At 44.6% G+C, this 20,421-nt stretch overlaps 3 protein-coding genes across 3 annotated transcripts; all 3 read right to left on the reverse strand.

Annotated features, from left to right (window-relative positions):
* Positions 1-3,859: 3,859 nt before the first annotated feature.
* Positions 3,860-8,677, reverse strand: surf4l (surfeit 4, like). The gene is made up of 6 exons (XM_069723862.1): positions 8,539-8,677; positions 6,591-6,777; positions 6,175-6,251; positions 5,836-5,879; positions 5,227-5,416; positions 3,860-5,158 (listed from the first exon to the last, which is right to left on the reverse strand). Exons 1-6 carry the CDS (start codon positions 8,584-8,586, stop codon positions 4,892-4,894), a joined length of 813 nt encoding a protein of 270 aa, XP_069579963.1. The 5' UTR covers positions 8,587-8,677; the 3' UTR covers positions 3,860-4,891.
* Positions 8,678-9,514: 837 nt separating this feature from the next.
* On the reverse strand, positions 9,515-13,707 carry ciz1b (cdkn1a interacting zinc finger protein 1b). The gene is made up of 14 exons (XM_069723861.1): positions 13,650-13,707; positions 12,737-12,798; positions 12,523-12,607; positions 12,316-12,434; positions 12,065-12,129; positions 11,922-11,983; positions 11,630-11,770; positions 11,074-11,168; positions 10,898-10,994; positions 10,713-10,817; positions 10,367-10,531; positions 10,241-10,295; positions 9,956-10,077; positions 9,515-9,810 (listed from the first exon to the last, which is right to left on the reverse strand). Exons 2-14 carry the CDS (start codon positions 12,763-12,765, stop codon positions 9,715-9,717), a joined length of 1,236 nt encoding a protein of 411 aa, XP_069579962.1. The 5' UTR covers positions 12,766-12,798; positions 13,650-13,707; the 3' UTR covers positions 9,515-9,714.
* A 2,317-nt stretch (positions 13,708-16,024) lies between these two features.
* Positions 16,025-20,168, reverse strand: LOC138636057 (kazal-type serine protease inhibitor domain-containing protein 1-like). The gene is made up of 4 exons (XM_069723872.1): positions 19,241-20,168; positions 16,779-16,939; positions 16,537-16,684; positions 16,025-16,429 (listed from the first exon to the last, which is right to left on the reverse strand). Exons 1-4 carry the CDS (start codon positions 19,794-19,796, stop codon positions 16,344-16,346), a joined length of 951 nt encoding a protein of 316 aa, XP_069579973.1. The 5' UTR covers positions 19,797-20,168; the 3' UTR covers positions 16,025-16,343.
* Positions 20,169-20,421: the final 253 nt, after the last annotated feature.

Genomic DNA, 20,421 nt, shown 5'->3' on the forward strand with positions numbered 1-20,421 from the left:
AATAACCTGCAGACAAGGGCAGCACCTGAACACCACACACTACACAACCTTACACACGGTACACAACCTCTCACACACACTACACAAACATACACACTGCAATTATGAGTTATTGATTTCTCCAAAAAGCAGCAGCTGTAACTGTGTGTGTGTGTGTGTGTGTGTGTGTGTGTGTGTGTGTGTGTGTATGTGTGTGTGTGTGTGTGTGTGTGTGTGTGTGTGTGTGTGTGTGTGTGTGTGTGTGTGTGTGTGTGTGTGTTGTATTTGAGGTCAGCAGAAGCTCCATTTTACTTTCCCTCTGAGTTTGTTGAAAGGGTGCGCTTGGTTTGTGTGTGTGTGCAGCCCAGATGGACGTCAGTGTCTGCAGGAGGCTCCTTTTACCTTCTTGTGTTTCTTCTTTTATTTTCCTGTTTTAATCTTTCTGTAATCACGTCGTCAGAACAGGAAACTTATTGACGAATTGATTATTACGAGTCTCGGATCAGAAATTCCCGGTTGGGGATGAACTTCGGTGCCGGACTGTCGGTTCGGTTTGTTGTCAGTTCAGCAGAACAAATTTGTAAATTAACATTTTTGTCTTTTATTTTGAAAGCTGTAAACATTGATCAGAGTTACAGTTTGGATTCTGAGACGCTATTCGTCGTCACGTTGATTCTTAACGACTCTGAGCTGCTGTACGTTCATGTCTGACTACCAACATACTTTTTTTTTGGCAACGATAGGATTTGTTCGTTGGTATCGAGCATCAAAAAATGTCTTGTTAATCGTTACTACATTTTTACACGGGGGAGACCTCTAAACTGCATGAAAACTAAACATCTGTACGGTAAAGGAAAATATTATTTTTCTTTTAATAGATTTTTATAAAATAGGAATCAAAAACAGTCGTGTTATCCAAGTCACGGTAAGAAGCAGGTTGTTTTTTTTTTAAATTCCGTTTTTCTTTTAATTATCACACTGTGCAAATCATTGTTGAGTTATTTTGAAATTTACACATGAAGAGATGATTTTATGGAATTACTTCAGGAGTTTACAGGAAATTATCTAGAAAATCCAGAGTCCATAAAGAAAAGAAAAAAAAAGGGTCACTCATATCTCAAATTCTTAAATTTGAAATTTTCCCTGATAAAATCAGCCTGCAGGTGGCGCCATACTCATATTTTAACTCACACAGAAGAGACAATTATTAATTACATTTAGTTTGTGAAAGAAAATGGAGGAAGAATTTTTATATTTCCAGACTAAACTGAATAAATCAGGTAAAATCTGAATGTGAATTCTTTGTTACGATAATACGTCAAATACATCGGAGTATACACGACAAAGAAAAACATTGAACAGCTGGGAAATGTTTCACTATCTGTTTGAAAATTTACAGAAACAATTGATTACCAGTAAAGTTACTGAAAATTTGTGTCAAGTTTTATGGTCTGAAACAAATGAATCCTTCCGGTCAGAAGACCCGCCCGCGGGCCATCGGAGTTTTAACCCTACGTTAAAAGTTAACATAAACTCATGCCAGATGTCTGTGTAAAGCACAGACTCTCGTGATTCAATCGGTATAAACTATTTTAAGATCTAATAACCACAGCGGGTTCAGTAAACAACTTTCTCAGACCACTACTTAACAAACAAACAATTACAGTATTGACGTAACTCACCAAAACAGCCTCAGAGTCCCACACTGACCCGGAAACGTCTGACAGAAACACTCTGGTTCAGTGAGCAAAGGTCCAGTAAATCCAATCCAGCAAAGTATTTAGTCCAAAATGCATTAATATATCCATAATACACATTAAAACATGAGATATCCTGGCATAAAGCCAGCTCTGCCATGGTCTGCCCCACACTCTACCTACCATGTCTAACACCATTTGATTGACACATCACTGAGCCAATAGGACCTTCTCATTCCTGCCTCCTGCCTTCAGAAGCCAACCGGAGCATTTGGGGCGCGGAAGTGTCTCCTCTCTTCTGTTCATTATAACTGCAGCCAATCACAAGCTACATTGGAGATGATTGATGCTTTGTATAGCCAATGAGAGTCTGAACACGGGACACGTGGCTTGTATAACTTGCATAACTTATATAGCTTGTATAACTTGGAAACTTGTATAGCTTGTATAACTTGTATAACTTGTATAGCTTGTATAACTTGTATAACTTGTATATCTTGTATAACTTGTATAGCTTGTATAGCTTGTATAACTTGTATAGCTTGTATAACTTGTATAGCTTGTATAGCTTGTATAACTTGTATAACTTGTATAACTTGTATAGCTTGTATAGCTTGTATAACTTGTATAGCTTGTATAGCTTGTATAACTTGTATAACTTGTATAGCTTGTATAACTTGTATAGCTTGTATAGCTTGTATAACTTGTATAACTTGTATAGCTTGTATAACTTGTATAGCTTGTATAACTTGTATAACTTGTATAGCTTGTATAACTTGTATAGCTTGTATAACTTGTATAACTTGTATAGCTTGTATAACTTGTATAGCTTGTATAACTTGTATAACTTGTATAGCTTGTATAACTTGTATAACTTGTATAGCTTGTATAACTTGTATAACTTGTATAGCTTGTATAACTTGTATAACTTGTATAGCTTGTATAACTTGCTTGTATAACTTGTATAACTTGTATAGCTTGTATAACTTGTATAACTTGTATAGCTTGTATAACTTGTATAACTTGTATAACTTGTATAGCTTGTATAACTTGTATAACTTGTATAGCTTGTATAACTTGTATAACTTGTATAGCTTGTATAACTTGTATAAGCTTGTATAACTTGTATAACTTGTATAGCTTGTATAACTTGTATAGCTTGTATAGCTTGTATAACTTGTATAGCTTGTATAACTTGTATAGCTTGTATAACTTGTATAGCTTGTATAACTTGTATAACTTGTATAGCTTGTATAACTTGTATAACTTGTATAGCTTGTATAACTTGTATAACTTGTATGTATAAGCTTGTATAACTTGTATAACTTGTATAACTTGTATAACTTGTATAACTTGTATAACTTGTATAGCTTGTATAACTTGTATAGCTTGTATAACTTGTATAACTTGTATAACTTGTATAGCTTGTATAGCTTGTATAACTTGTATAGCTTGTATAACTTGTATAACTTGTATAGCTTGTATAACTTGTATAACTTGTATAGCTTGTATAACTTGTATAGCTTGTATAACTTGTATTGTATAGCTTGTATAACTTGTATAACTTGTATAGCTTGTATAACTTGTATAACTTGTATAACTTGTATAACTTGTATAACTTGTATAACTTGTATAGCTTGTATAACTTGTATAGCTTGTATAACTTGTATAGCTTGTATAACTTGTATAGCTTGTATAACTCAGTTCCAGTAACACCTACAGAGACTCTGGGGATGAAAGTTCAGTGTTTCCTTTCAGAAGACACCAAACTCATGCTTCTACTACAAATGGTTCAAAAACAGCTTTCAGTTTACTTTGAGTCTACGTTACTGTTACTGGAAGCATAAAAGGTTTGAGTCAGAATTTAAGTATTTTTTTTCTTAAAAACTCAAAATACTATTTTTCTGATAATTAAGAGAAAAAATTCATGAAACTTAAATAACTGTTTAACAAAGACTTTGTCTCTTTTTTCAACGAGAAAAAAACTTTTTTCAGACACAAATCAGACAACTTTAGAGGTTTGTACATATTTTAATTCTAACAAGTCTTTTTTATGAAGAATTAATATACTTAAAAAAATTATGAAAACAAAATTTTCAAATAAAAACTTGTAAGTTATATAAAGTTTTTTCCTGTTTTAAAGAAAATTCAGTTTGAAAAATTCACATGAAAAAAACACAAAGCGCTTCTGAATGCTGCACAATTTAATAAACATCTTCTACAAAAACACGTGATAGAAAATTATTTCTGTCACAACTTTATCGACAAAACACACAAATACAAAGAAACATACAGAAACAAACTCCTGACGTCACTGAAAAAAACAAAGTGAAAATAATAAAACCAGATTTCAGGTTTAAAACATAACAGACGAGGTCGATTTAATGAAACAGCTCCACCTGCAGGACGACTTCAGTCGCTGCAGCCTTCTGAATATCAACGTGTTCACTACTGAAAATATATGATTGATTTATTACCTCTGAACCAGGTCAAACATGCAGCCGTCAGTCGAGTCGTCGATCAATTGATTTTTTTTAATCTGTTTTTAATTTCATGAACTGTTTTGCTCAGTTTTCTGTAAAATATTCCTCATTAGTTGTTTCGTTGTGAATTTAAACGGCGTGAAGACGTCATCTTGAAAAGATGAGAATGACTCTTAATCTGCAGATCAATAATCAGATCAATCGTTAGTTACTGATTTATTTTTCTCTGTTGTGTTCGACAGAAAACTGAAAACATGAAGGTTGAAACATTTTCCTTCTTCAAACTGATCGATCGAAGAAACGATCCTCAAATTTATTGATAATGAAAATAAACCGGTCGTTTATCCACCGACGATTATTTATTTATAATTTCTTAGTTTCAATGAAAACTGATCTGACGAACAAATTCGGTTTAATATCACGAAGGGAAGAAGCCGATTGATCGATGAACTGACGGTCGCAGCTCTTAACAATGTGATTAATTGTTTTAAGGTGTTTCGAGGCGCTGACTTCCTGTTTCCTGTCGTTGACTTCCTGTTTCCTGTCGTTACCTGATAAAAACACGTTTCTGGTTCCTGCAGGTTTGAAGTTTAAACTGAAACGACTCGTCTTCTTTCTGCAGATACAAACAAACATCATGTGACACGGAGAGGAGCTCTGATTGGTCGCTCTGAGAACCGAGTGGGACAGGTGAGAGTAAATGGAAGAGACGAAGGCTCCTCCTCCTCCTCCTCACCACTCCTTCTTCTTCTCGTCCATGGAGACCCCCCCGGGTCCCAGCGCCACCACCAGCAGCAGCCCCCCGATCACCGACGTGGTCTGGAAGAAGTCGTACTTCAGGAAGTCGTGCATCGGTTTGTAGGACGGGACGCTCCAGAAGGCGTTGAAGGTGAAGTTGATGCCGAGCAGCCAGAACACCAACGTCAGCGCCGCCAGCTTCGTCTTGAACCCGACCGCCACCAGAACCATGAGGACCGTCCCCACCAGGTTCTGCAGGAGCTGGACACAGAGACCCGGGTCAGAACCGCTGGTGTCGCGGCGTCGCGCCGTCCTCCGGGGACACTCACCGTGAACAGCTGGAGGTCGAGGTGCAGCAGCGTCATGAACATGAGCACCAGGAGGACTCGTCCTCCGAGCTGCAGGAGGTGCTTCGGAGAACTCTGGTGGCCCAGAGACGGAACTCCTGCGAAGACGCTGCGAGCCTCCCCTCTGCACTCTGCCAGGAGGAGGAGGAGGCCGCCGCCCAGAGCCAGGTTCCTGAGGAGGAGGAGGAGGAGGAGGAGGAGGAGGAGGAGGAGGAGGATGAAGAGGAGGAAGAGAAAGAGGAGGAGGAGGAAGAGGAGGAAGAGAAAGAGGAGGAGGAGGAAGAGGAGGAGTAGGAGGAGAAGGACGAAGAGGAGGAGGAGAAGGAGGAGGAAGAGGAGGAGGACGAAGAGGAGGAAGAGAAAGAGGAGGAGGAGGAAGAGGAGGAGTAGGAGGAGAAGGACGAAGAGGAGGAGGAGAAGGAGGAGGAAGAGGAGGAGTAGGACGAAGAGGAGGAAGAGGAGGAGGAGGAGGAAGAGGAGGAGGAGGAAGAGGAGGAGGAAGAGGAGGAGAAGGAGTGAAGTGAAGTCAGGATGTGTTCAATTGTATGAAAGGTGTTTGAACATGAACGTGTCTCTGCTGCTCCGACCGACCTCATGATGAACTTCAGGTCCCAGAGGATGTTGTAGGCCAGCGTCTGCAGGAGACACACATCGTCACGGAGACGGCATCATCACAAACTGACTGACGGGTCAAAGGTCACTTCTGTTTGACATCACATGGACATTAAAAAGCTGTTTTCACCCCGAACACGTGACAATAAAATGTTTATTTTTAATGTCACAGAATCTAAATAAAGATTTATTTCCTGTTTCATCTGTATGAACGTACGAAGCAGCGAACAAAAGCTGAAATCTAAAAATATTGAAATAGAATTCTGACTTCAGCTTCAGATCACAGGTGAGTGTTTGTTTGTTTGTTTGTTTGTTTACCTGCAGAGCAATGACCCCAAACAGAGAGCAGCAGGCGGGCTGAACAAAGTTCCTGCTGAGGACCAGGACGCAGCCACCTGAGGACAGACAGGTGGACAGACAGGTGGACAGACAGGAGGACAGACAAGAGGACAGTCAGGTGGACAGACAGGAGGACAGACAAGAGGACAGTCAGGTGGACAGACAGGTGGACAGAGAGAGACAGAGTTTCAAGTGTCCAAATATTTTGAAAGAATAAACAGTTTCCATGAGATCAACTTATTTTTAATAAAGAAAACGTTCCTGTTATGTTGCTGTGTACGACTGAGTCCCCACAAGTCCTCAAAGACAGACACACGTACGTGTGTGTGTGTGTGTGTGTGTGTGTGTGTGTGTGTGTGTGTGTGTGTGTGTGTGTGTGTGTGTGTGTGTGTTACCGAGCTGTCCCAGCAGGTTAATGAGGACGAAGACGTTGGCGAGGAAAGGTCCGCAGCCCCACGCCGAGTTGATGTAGTCGCTTTGCTCCGCCCACTGGAACCACATGCGGACGCCGTCCTCCAGGAAGGTGCTGACCAGGCAGAGCCGGGCCACGTGGGGGAGGTAGTGTTTGGTGACCCGCAGGAACTGCAGCACCAAATAAACTAACTTTAAATACTTGATTGCGTATTTTCCGTTTCAGAAATCATTTCAGCAGAAAAAAAAAAAACCTGCCTGAACTTTGATTCCCGCCAAAGTTAACACCGGATTTCTTCTGCGGGCTGAAACTCGAATTCAGTTTTTTTAAGCACGTGTTTGTTCACATTTTGTAACATGACGCAGCAGAACTGTGTGAGCAGCTCCTGTCTGCAATGCATCATGGGTAATCAGATAAACACCACTGATCACTGTCAGACTGAAGGAAAACCTCAAATCAGACAGATTCTCAGGCAGCTTCTGAACTGTCCGTGTCTCTGGAGTTTTATTCTGAAAGGACATCAGAGACCATGAGATGAACAGGAAGTGGAAGTCACAATGAATCTGAACATGCGTGTTTCATGTCTGACTTGAGTTGTGACACTAAAACTGACTTCCTGTTGCTGTCAGATCACCTGATGACTGTCTGAAAACATCTGGAACAGCTGGAATCTCGAGCTTTAACAACAATAAATACATTTAAAGATGAATTGATCATTAAAAGAAGCTGCAGATTAATTTGCTGTCGATTGATCTGATTCATCGTTTCAGATAAAAACATGCATGACGTCATTAATGAGTTTGATAAGCAGATTAACTTCATGTTTGAAGACACTGCTGATTTAAATGTGTGTGTGTGTGTGTGTGTGTGTGTGTGTGTGTGTGTGTGTGTGTGTGTGTGTGTGTGTGTGTGTGTCATTGAGTCAGGACGGATGAAAACGTTTCATCAAACTGCAACAACCAGGAAATCAGCAGCTAAATCAGACGAAAGGTCAACGGAGTTCTGTTCCGGTGGGTAACGTTACTTGTTGCAGCGGTGTAAGCGCAATAAAAACCTGCTTCAAGCCCTGTGATTATTATCAAACTGTTAATATTTTCATTTTGGTTTGGTTTTTGCGTCGTTATGAGACAGAAAGTAATATTAAAAACCGATAACTTCGAGTTCAATGTAGCTGAGCAACCGTCACACCAGCCTCCGTTGAGAAATTTGTCAATTTAACACTTCCTGGCTGGTTGGCAGACTCGCAGCGGGAAGGAAACATCCTCCAGACTTCATCATCATCCTCCAGACTTCATCATCATCATCCTCCAGACTTCATCATCATCCCCTCCTCTGTTCGGCATCCGTGGAATTCACCGGAATTTATTAAAACATTTACTAATCTGAATTCCAGATTAACAGCAAAACTGACACATAAAAACCATCTGAACTTTCTGTTTTTTACCATCAAACAGAAACAAAAAAAGGTTATTTCCGTTTTCACGCACGTAACGTACGTAACACCAGAGTCCGTTTAAAAATCTACCACTTTAAGGTTTCCTTGTTTCTCTGAAGACGTTGTCAGCTGGTAGGAAAGACCTGCCGGCTGTGAGTCCGTCGTTCCGCGCCGCTCTTCACTCCGGTCGGCTGTAAACCAGACTGGGAAACCTTTTACTATCACTACTTTGGTGAAACTAAACTTGCAGGGCGGTTTTCCCGTTTCACCCTCCGGATGACGAAATCTGCTCTAAAGTTAATAAAACTTCACTTTTAAACCAACAAACTTTTCACAGGAAGAATTTCTGACCGGCTTTAATCCAGAAACACTGAATTTTCTGGCACTAATTAGAAGCACGAAGCTGCAACTCAACTCCCAGACTTCTGATAGGACCGAGCCACAGCCCTGCTTGTGGCCGGCTCACGGTGCCCATTTCCCGGGGAGAGGAGCTCACCTGGTCCGCTACATCCTCCGCCTGGCTCATCAGGTCTCCGTGCGCCATCTCCGCCCTCTGATAAGACACTTCAGCTCAGCTTCACGTCCGGAGAGAGGCGCTCCGGTACGGCCCGCAGTGATGGTGATGAGGATCCGCTGCTGCCTCTGGACCCACAATCCTCCGCGCTGGGCGGGAGGGCGCCCCCTGTGGCCGGGCAGGGCGCAGCATGCCACGTGGACGGATTGACTGGAAGAACAAGTTTAATAAAATGTTCTAAATAAAGTTCAGTGTGTTTAAATTGTGAGGAAGAAAACGGATGAAAGAATGTGGACGTCATGTCAGAACATTTTTATATTTTACAGATTTTTTTTTTTTGGTTTAAATCAAACACAACTGGAGTTGATTAATGTATTTATTAGTTTGATTTGTTCATATCTAAAGAAATATTAATAAGATATTTCTACAAACACTGGCTTTAAATACTCTTTAAATATGTTTAGAAGGGTTTCTCTGCATTAATGAATTCTGTTCAACATCTCGTAAACAAAAATCAATTAGAAACGTTATTTTCATTATTTTTCAAACAAATGTGACGATTTTAACATCAATGACAGAAAATTAATCTTTGATTTAATATTATATTTTTTAAGAAAACTGAACTGAATCTGCAGATTTTCAATAAGAACAGAAAACTCATCAGTTTACAGAAGTGATCAATTTCTGATAAAAAGAGTTCCATAAAACAGTGAATATGTTTACTGGGAAAATAATCAGCAGATTAATCCATGATTTAATTTATTTACTATATTTAACACTGCTGCTGATTTGTTTATATTTCATATAATAATAATAATTTTATTTTAGATTTCATTCAACATTATAGTTATTAACATCCTACATGTTGTTTTACTTTTGTCTGGAGATGATGGTTTCATCAGATCTGGACATTTTTCCGACAAACAAACAAACAATAAACAGCTGTTGTCAAAGAGTCGAATGTTTGTCTTGTTTATTTTTTATTTTTAATCTTCAGATGAATTCACAGAACAGAAAACAGCAGCTGGCTCCTTTAAGTCCATCTGAACCTGGAGGCTGCAGTTCCTGCTCCGACCAGCAGGAGTCACCGACGGACACTGAGAGGTGACGTCATCACCTGGGTTGCACAGGTGCATCGTGGGAAACAGTGAGAGCAGGTCAGGTGAGAGCGGAGTCGTCCTCACCTTCATCGTTCTCTTCTCTCCTCTTCTTCATCATCATCATCATCATCGCCCTCCTACACGAGCTGTGGCTCTAAACAAACAAACAAACAACAACAGTCAGCTCTGTGTATGTGTGTGTATCTGTGTGTGTGTGTGTGTGTGTGTGTGTGTGTGTGTGTGTGTGTGTGTGTGTGTGTGTGTGTGTGTGTGTGTGTGTGTGTGTGTGTGTGTATTACCTGCAGGTTCAGGTAGTGTGTGTGTGTCCTGCAGTGTGTGTGTCGTGCTTCAGTTTCTCTGTAGAAGAACTTGTTACAGAGTCGACACACGAAGCCGCAGACAGGAACCACGAAACTACTTCCTGTAGAGAGAAACGCAGCCGGATCAGAACCTGTCGGGTTATTGATCGGAGCCGATCGGTTTTAACGTACAGATCAGAGACAGTCATCCACCAGAGGGCGACGTTTCACCGACCGCTCCCCTTACATTAGAGTGCGGTTACCATGGTAACCATAGGGACGTACCATACGTAACGCCGGGGTCATACGCCGCTCCGTCGGGCTCCTCGCTGTCCGCTGCCTGAAACACAGTCCTCACGTGAGTCCCTGAACACACCACAGATGCTGGCTCCTGATTGGCTGCTGACTCACCTCAGCCACTTCCTCCTTTGTGTCCTCTGGTCCTTCATCTTCTTCTTCTCCATCAGCTACATCTACTTCTTCCTCCTCCTCTTCTTCGTCCTCCTCCTCCTCCTCAAAGCAGCCGACAGCGTCCACGGTGATTAGCTCCTCCTCCTGAGCCTCGTCCAGGTGCACCTGGGAAGAGCCAGACAGAGAATCAAACTCACCCTCTGCTGTAATGACATCATAATGACTCGTGGAAAACATTTACTGACTTCGTGTTTCAGGAGAGGGGGAGTCTACTGTAGTCGGCCCCTGGTGGACCTCGGTGTTACTACACTTTAAGAAACATGATTTTGGTTTCTGCCCGGCTCACCTGCTGTTTGTGCTCCGGAGACTTCATGTGCTCTACGAACTTCCTGGGAGTCCTGAAGTGGCGTTTACAGACCGGACAGAAGGGACGACACATCTGCTTACACATCTGGATCAGACGGAGAGAAGAGGAAGAAGTCATGTTACTTCCTGTTTCCTGTCGCTGCATCACCTGCCGTCTTGTCTCACCTTGTGCTGTTTGGTCCGTCGGTGGACGATTACGTCAACGCCAAAGTGAGTCTGACAGGTGTCACACCAGCGCTGTGTTTCAGGCCGACGCCCCCTGCTGGCAGAATCACAGAGCTGAAGGACTTCCCATCGAAAATCAAAACAAACACTGTTTACACCTGTGTGTGTGTTTATACCTGTCCAGCAGTGTGTGTGTGTTGCGGCGGATGGAGTGTGTGATCTCCTGCAGTTTTCTCAGGTGTTCTTGTCCTGACATGTGCTCCTGAAACACCTGGATAACACATACACACACACACTTGAACCTGTATATCTGTGAGGATCATCTCCACCTGCAATCATATGATCAATAGACAACGTCCACACTCAACTGGATTAATTTTATCATCATTGAGACTGGTGGGGGTCTGTCAGGGATTCAATCGGGACCATTGGTGGGGGCCTGTCAGGGATTCAATCGGGACCACTGGTGGGGGCCTGTCCGGGATTCAATCGGGACCATTGATGGGGGCCTGTCAGGGATTCAATCGGGACCATTGGTGGGGGCCTGTCAGGGATTCAATCGGGACCATTGGTGGGGGCCTGTCAGGGATTCAATCGGGACCATTGGTGGGGGACAATCGGGTTGGAGGTGCAAAACATCTTGGTTTCAGTTTAGGTCTTCTTCCAGCTGACTCTGGACCTAGTCTGGAAATGTGGGTTGATGCAGCAGAATCAGTGCTGAGAGTTTCTCACCTGCAGAGAGCGACAGGTGAGCTTACAGACGTGACAGTGGAGTCCACCTGTCTGTCTCTCGGCCGTCCTGTCCGTCTGTCCGAACTCTCGGCTCTGACTGCTCTGCTGGATGGTGACCTTGAGCGACCCGACGCCCTGCAGCTACACACAACGTATTACAGCACGTTAGCTTACATTCAGGCCATCTCCGTGTCTCCAGGACATCGTCTGAAGAAGATGGGGTTACTACTGCTGATCGGGGACAACTGGGGTCCCTGAGAAGGTCTAAACATGCGTCAGGACATTTCATCACCTCAGCTGCTCTGCTGTCCTCGCTGTGCTCTGCTGCCCCCTGCTGGTTAGCAGGGGGAACATCTGATAAAAACACACCAATAAACCTCATCAATCATCAACACAATAAAATAAACATGCGATACACATGACGCTCAAACACACCTGCGGCTGGACCACATGACACTGGGACTCTTTGTTTATTGGTCAGAGCTGCAGCCTCCTCACTTCTGTAGAAAACACAAGAAAAAAAAGTTAACTTTGTGTTTCTACTTCCTGTTTCACTGCACCCAGCAACAGGTTGTCCTGCCGTCCAGCTGTGAGACGCCCACATCAGGTTTGTTTGTTTTAATAACTGCTGCAGCCTGCAGGAGGCACTAACACAAGCATGAACTTTATGTTTGAAGCAGACCGACCCATTTACTCTGACTCTCTTTGACTCCGTTTCTCCCGAACCTCCTCTGTCCCCTCGCTCTTCTTCTGTGGTGGTGGAGCTGCAGCTTGGCCAGCCGTCAGCACTTCCTGTCCCCGACTTCTGAAGGAAAATAAAACCAGTGTGAAGAGGATCCGTGACAGCAGATGTGACGCAGCAGCAGGTGGAAGGGTGGGTTTGTTTTCTGTACCTGAGGTGGAGGCAGCCTCCTCTGTGCAGGGCTGACGGGAAATCGAACCCGCGTCACGCTGCTCCCTGCAACAGGTAGGAAACACCTGCAGGGACGACAGAGCAGGTGAAGACCAACGGAGGCTGACCAGATACCAGTAGGGGACGTTCAAACAGCAGTGAAACAAACAAACAAACAGCTGATGTCCCAGGTCTGATGTTCAACCAGCTCTCACCTGTCTGTCCTCCGCAGTTGTTTGACCATGATGACTGCTGGACCCGTTGACCTTTGATCTCTCTGCAAAGATAAACAACATCAGTAGCTCGTTAATCTCCTGTTTATAAACCAAATCCAGATTTTTATTCATTTTTAGTTTATTGATTGCAGAACAAATGTTCTTAAACAAAAATGAAAACACTGCGTAAAAAAAATAATGTTCATTGAGAAGTTAATTAACATTTGATGTGATTTTAAAAGCACCAACACAAACAGAGAACTTCATCCTTTCATTAAATAAAACAAAATATAAGACAAAGTAAAAGAGTTTGGTGTTTTGTATGTAAGCCAAATTAAACACCGGCTTTTATATGTTCCTAACATCTCAATAATGTTAACATGAGCAACATTATTTAGTCTAGAAGCAAAAAAAACATTAAATTGTCAGTTTTATGATATCTCACTGAACGCGGAGGACAAACGAGAAAACAGAAGAATAAACATTTCGTTCATGAAGAACTCCGTTCACTTATCACGGAGTTTAGAAGCGGAGCCTCATCGGTGCCGAAGACAGACAAATACTTCTTACACGGATTAAAACCAAATCTCTGGAAGGTCTGAAACAATTGAGCGTTCAGTATGTAAACCGAATTCATAATGGTCTTTTATTGATTCATAATATGTTATTACTCATTTAATGTGATCGACGTTAGTCAGTTGATAATCTCACAAACTTTAAAATAGCAGGTTTTCAATTGTAATATCGTATTATGCACAGCTGTGCTAATGCTAACAAGATAAAGCGCCTTCCTTGAACAAAAACACTTTGACTTTATCATTTGATCGCTTTTGTCTCTGTAGCTCAATATAACGCGGAGTTATAACCAGAATAAAGACATAAACTTGAATTAATTTAGTTTAATTCAGCTCACCGAGGCGCTCAGCAGAAGCTAAAGCTAGTTTAGCTACATGTAAACACAGCGACGTCGCTGGTCTGTGAGCAGTTCTGTCGCCCCCTGGCGGCCCGGAAGAGGACCTGCGGCCAACTGAGGAACAGCAGCTTCAAACAGGTCATCTACCCAGAAATCTACATACATATATACATATATATGTATGTATATATGTATGTAGATTTCTGGGTAGATGACCTGTTTATATATATATAAAAAAATCAACTATATGTCCTGTTTTCTGGCAAAGTAAAATCGTGTTTTTCTTTCAGCAAAAGAACAAACATCTGTTCATATAGTTTTATTTCAAGCTTTATTTAGAATCTAAAACTTTTAAATAATTTTTCAGAAGCCTGCAACGTGTGATGACTGCATCGTCCCTGAGGAAAAAGGAATCAGACTAAAAAAATAATAAAAGCTGTGTTGGTGCGTCAAATGAACTCCGGTGCTCTGATTGGCTGACAAGGTCTGGAAGTGATTTTGCAGGTTGCAGTGAATCCGCTGGTATTTCCTGGATTCACTCAGCAGACGGCGGCGTTCAGCTGTTACAGACTGGAAACACTTCCCACGACCCCCTCCGCGATTTACTGCAGGAAAAATGTCTCTGCAGCTGAACACAAATAAAACATTAGGAATAATCAATAATTACTGTTGGCTGCTTGTTTGTTGGGTGGCTCAGAGGGCTCAAGACAGGTCCCCACAAGGTCTGAAAGTCAGGCAGATCCCCACAAGGTCTGAAAGTCAGACAGGTCCCCACAAGGTCTGAAAGTCAGACGGGTCCCCACAAAGACAGACACACACTGGATATAAAAAGCGTCTGTTATTGATTCTTGTCTCCTTTGTCTCTTCACAGTAAAATGTGTTTTTCATTCTGGCTGGAAAAAGTTTCCCAGTGAAGACAAAAACAAACACAAAGTATGTGGACACGTGAACATGTGAACATACACGTGAACATACTCGTCAACATTAGTGTATCATGTGACTTTGATACCCGGTGTGGTTTCTGTTTGGGTTGTTACTGTGGGTTAGTTCATCTTTACTTGGTACTAGTTAGTGTTGACTAGGAGCTCGTCAACCTTCACTCACCATGTGTTGGTTTGGATTCGTGACTTCGTGGTCTTCGGTTCTGTCGGACGTTTTCGGTCTTCTCGTGTTGCTGGTTGGTTTTTATTAGAAACTTTTTGAATCCAGAGTTTAAATCTGTTGGACTTCACTTGTGTTCTGATGGTTCTGACTCTCTTGGTACTTCCTGGTCTTTTCTTGGTTCTTTCTGGTCTTTTCTTGGTACTTTTTTTTTTTCTAAGAACTTGGTTGTTTTGACTTATTGTTCTCAAAGTTTCTCTTTAAAATCCCCCAAAACGTTACAACGTGTTTTATGTTTGCGGCCCGGCTGTTTGCTGAGAACCCGTCAGTTGGAGGTTTTAGTCTCCAGCAGCTGAAACACCGACTGAAACATGTTGAGCTGTTGGAAAAGTGAAACACTCTGGAGCAGCAGGAGCCGGTTGGTTAATGGATTCACCACATGTTGGTTCTACTTCCTGTCAGACTGAGAGGATTTCATTGCCGCCGCTGGTCCCGCTGGACTCTGAACTTCCTGCGGTCTAAATCTGGTCGTTCTTCAGGAAGTCCTGCTGGCTCGTCGCGTTTATACTCAACATGTCCGGATTTAAACTCAGCAGCCGCAGAGTCGGGAGCTCTCGGCTTCACTTCCCAAACGTAAAGACCCGAACCGGAACCGGAACCAGAACCTGAACCAGAACCAGAACCTGAACTGGAACCTGAACCTGAATCTAACCAAAACCGGAACCTGAATCTAACCAGAACCAGAACCTGAATCTAACCTGAACCTGAACCTGAACCAGAACCAGAACCGGAACATGAAGGACTTAAATTCTTGTTCAAGAGGAGCTGGAAGGAAAAGCTTTCGATTCGCCGGTCAATCGAAGCTCCGACATCCGGAGAGAGATCAGAGTGGAGCCTGAGATCAGCGACCTGGTTTAGAACTGGTTTCTGGTTCTGGTTCTGGACTTGAGGACTAGTTTAAGACTTGATAAGGAGAAGTTTTGGATCATCTTCTGTCTGGTTTCTGGTTCTGGTTTGAGACTTTGGGTTAGCACCAGTCTGGGTCTGTTTCTAAACCGGTTCCTGGTTCTGGATCGGTTCCTGGTTCTGGTTCTGGACCTGTTCCTGGTTCTGGTTTTGGGGCTAGATCTCCACTTTATTCAGGACTGTTTTTTTGGACCTGCTTTCTGAGCCGCTGCTCTTCAGCTGAGGAGGTTCCGGTTCTGATCCGAGCGTCTTCCATCTGAGAGTTTCAAACATTTTAGATCAAAACAATCACAAAAAAAACTCAACGGTTTGTTCTGTTTATATTTATTAATAATAATAATAATAATAATAATTATAATAAGTTTCACAGTGACGGCGCCGACACGAGACTGGGGCTCGAACCCGCGACGTCAACAACACGTTCAACATGCTGAGTCATCATGTGTGATGTCACAGTAGCGTTCGGGTACACGGAGTAACGATTAGTAATATTTCAGTATTTATTCGTATGGTCCTCAGCTTCACCCTTCTGTTTCCTGCATGGATTTCAAAATAAAAGCTTCGAGCAGTCCGTCACCTGAGCGATGCTGCGTTCGCCATCTCACAGGAAGTGACATCACAGGCGGGTCAGTAGAAGTCCTGGTCGTAGTCGGTGGCGTCCATCAGCTGCTTCATCTCGGACACGCTGTCGTTCAGGAAGGACAACAGCTCGGCTGGAGGACAGACAGGTGGAGACAGTGAGACACGGAGACGTCGCCGAGCTTTTCTCCATATTTCTAGCGGTTCTTTTTGTCCACCCCGAATGACCGACCCGTCTCACCTGCTCTCAGCACGCCCAGCACAGCGGAGGCGGAGACTGACCCCAGGTTGTTTCGAGCTATGCAGCGATAGGTTCCCGAGTCCCCCGGCTCCGCCCCCTCAATCTGCAGCCAACTGGAGAGCTCGAATTTCAGAGGACCGCCACGAGACTGGAAGACAGAAAGGAAATCAGGCTGGCGCCTCCGCTATGGTACTGTTCCTTTGACAGGAGGCGGGGCCACAGGTGCAGGTGTGCGTGCTCACCTGGACGGAGATGTGCGGGTCGTCTCCGGGCAGGACGACGTCTTGGCCTTCTTTCCTCCACTCGACCAACGCCATCGGAAACGCAAAGACCTCACAGAGGAACACCAGACTGCTGCCGGTCCCGTTCACCTGACTCTGGGGGGGCACCTTGATGACCGGGACTGAGAGGGAGACAGGTGACAGGCAGGTCAGAGACAGACAGACAGGCAGGTGAGAGACAGACAGACAAGTGAGAGACAGACAGGTGAGAGACAGATGAGAGGCAGACAGGTGAGAGACAGACAGGCAGGTGAGAGACAGACAGACAGACAGGTGAGAGACAGACAGGCAGACAGGTGAAAGACAGACAAGAGAAAGACAGGCAGACAGGTGAAAGACAGACGAGAGAAAGACAGGCAGACAGGTGAGAGACAGACAGGCAGGTGAGAGACAGACAGACAGGTGAGAGATAGACAGGCAGACAGGTGAAAGACAGACAGATAGGTGAGAGACAGACAGACAGGTGAGAGACAGACAGGCAGACAGGTGAAAGACAGACACGAGAAAGACAGGCAGACAGGTGAGAGACAGACAGGCAGGTGAGAGACAGACAGGCAGACAGGTGAAAGACAGACGAGAGAAAGACAGGCAGGCAGGTGAGAGACAGACAGGCAGGTGAGAGATAGACAGGCAGACAGGTGAGAGACAGACAGGCAGACAGGTGAGAGACAGACAGACAGGTGAGAGACAGACAGACAGGTGAGAGATAGACAGGCAGACAGGTGAAAGACAGACAGGCAGACAGGTGAGAGACAGACAGGCAGGTGAAAGACAGACAGACAGACAGGTGAGAGACAGACAGGCAGACAGGTGAAAGACAGACACGAGAAAGACAGGCAGACAGGTGAGAGACAGACAGGCAGGTGAGAGACAGACAGGCAGACAGGTGAGAGACAGACAGGCAGGTGAGAGATAGACAGGCAGACAGGTGAAAGACAGACAGGCAGACAGGTGAAAGACAGACAGGCAGACAGGTGAGAGACAGACAGGCAGACAGGTGAGAGACAGACAGACAGGTGAGAGACAGACAGACAGGTGAGAGATAGACAGGCAGACAGGTGAAAGACAGACAGGCAGACAGGTGAAAGACAGACAGGCAGACAGGTGAGAGACAGACAGGCAGGTGAGAGACAGACAGACAGACAGACAGGTGAGAGACAGACAGGCAGACAGGTGAAAGACAGACACGAGAAAGACAGGCAGACAGGTGAGAGACAGACAGGCAGGTGAGAGACAGACAGGCAGACAGGTGAAAGACAGACGAGAGAAAGACAGGCAGGCAGGTGAGAGACAGACAGGCAGACAGGTGAGAGACAGACAGGCAGGTGAGAGATAGACAGGCAGACAGGTGAAAGACAGACAGGCAGACAGGTGAAAGACAGACAGGCAGACAGGTGAGAGACAGACAGGCAGACAGGTGAGAGACAGACAGACAGGTGAGAGATAGACAGGCAGACAGGTGAAAGACAGACAGGCAGACAGGTGAAAGACAGACAGATAGGTGAGAGACAGACAGGCAGAAGGGTGAAAGACAGACAGACAGGTGAGAGACAGACAAGTAGGTAAAGAAATCCTCCAAATAAAGTCCTCAACATTAAACACAGCTTCTGAGAAATAAAGTCAGAGTTTGACAGGAAAACGGTGCAATTTTTCAAAATAAAAGCTACAATTTTGTCAGAACATATTCATACATGTTATTAGCTACTTTAACGAACTATTCCAACCGTTTATACATTGCTTTAACGAGTTTATTATTTTTGCGTGTTTGTGGTCATCCTCTCTGTAATCATGTTGATTGTTGTTGTTTTGTTTACTCGTGGACCTCCTGCTGGCCGGCAGCCAGATGTTTGATCCTCCTGAATGTTTCCTCAGAGGAACATCGGTCACAGCTGGAGGAGGAACAGCCCACAAACACATCAATCTGCTGCCTCGGCATAAATCCTCCTTTTGTTTCTGCTCTTCAGCAGCGAGACACCAAACACTTTCCTCTCCAGAACAAACAGGATTAATTACAGGATTAATTACAGGATTAATTACAGGATTAATTAACTGTCTAAAGAAGGATGGAGTGATGTCCTGAGGAGGGTGTAACGTTCAGTTTCTGAGGAAATAAAGTGGAAATTACAAATGTTTATAGTTAGTTTGAACAAACTCCTCCAGCTGTTTATTCAGGTCAATCCAAAAGCCCCTCCCACTTTCTCAAGATGATGAAACAATAATAAATGATGACGCAATAAATTGATTAGGTGAAACAGCTGCTGCTTCATTTGAATCGACTGATTGATTAACTGATCAGTGGTTTCAGTCGGTTCTCTAAAGAACCAGATTTCACACCAGTTCTTTAAAGAACCGTTCTCTGTGGTCCGGTTCCCGTGATCACGTGTCAGCAGGTGTACAGGTGAGTTCCGGCCAGGTGTTCCTACCTGTCTTGCAGGGCCCGCGGGTCCTGGTCCGGAGCTCCGGTCTGGAGAAGGAGGCCTCTCTGAACTGACACATGTTCATGTATGTGGTTCCGTCGCTGCCACACAACGCCTCCTGCTCCTCACACACACACACCTCCTCCTCTTCATCGTCTCCTCTTCCTCCTCCTCCTGCGGGCCTCGGGTCCGCCTGGCACCGCAGCCCGGTCCCACATAGCCCGTAGAAGACGCTCCGGTCCCCCGGGTCGCAGGCTTGGCCCTCCAGGTTCCCGCACTCCTTACAGCAGCTGCAGGGGTCCAGCACCAGACCGGCCCGGCAGCCCCGGGTCTCCGGGCAGAGGTCCGGCTCGCACGGACCGCAGCCCTCCGCCGCTCCGGTCCCGTTCCCGCCCCACCTCCCGCCGCCCCCCAGCTCCCCATCCAGCCGGTCGTAGTCCAGCAGCGGGTCGGTGAGGGCCAGCTGGCCGGGCGGGTCGCTCCTGAGGGCGGGCAGCAGGTTGGGGAAGGCCCGGCATGTGTGGAGGTTCAGACAGAGACTCAGGAGGACTAAACCCCGCATGTTAACCGGCTCCGAGGGTCCGGTCAGATCCGCGGGGACCGGGCAGGTGATGCCGGGTCGGAGCGGTCCACTGTCCGGGACCGGGACCGGAGGGAGAGCTGCGAATCCGCCTGTCAGTCAGTTTAAAGCCCGACACTCACATTCCTCCCCGGCCTGAACACCAGAAACAAACACCGGGGAAAAACCGAGAAGTACACCGGGAAATACTGGAATAAAGTCGTGAAAAACCCCGGGTAGAAACGGGGAGCGTCACCGGGAGCAGAGGGTCTGGAGCGGGTCGCTGCGTTAAACGGTCTCCGGTTGAGTTTCTGTCTGAGCTTCAAACAGCTGAGCTGCTCGCGCTGCTTCACCGCGCGCACACGCGCACGAGACTACCACCAAGTCTGCCAGAATAAGACCCCGCTTCCGGTCCAACCTTTCAATATAAAAGCATGTCAGTGTGTTGTGCGCATGTTTTCCAGCGGAGATGTCCCCACCGTGTCCTCACAGACACACTTGTCCCTGGGATATAAAACAACAAAGACATATTTCTCTTTTTTTTGGTCACATGACATCAAAAGAAAAACATAATATAAAAAAATATAATAATATATATACAGTACATAATAATTATTTTGGATGTGTT

This window comes from Brachyistius frenatus, unplaced genomic scaffold (genome assembly GCF_029030835.1).
Source record: "Brachyistius frenatus isolate BFR_SWC_R1_liver_20210118 unplaced genomic scaffold, ASM2903083v1 Contig_349, whole genome shotgun sequence".
Taxonomy (NCBI): domain Eukaryota; kingdom Metazoa; phylum Chordata; class Actinopteri; family Embiotocidae; genus Brachyistius; species Brachyistius frenatus.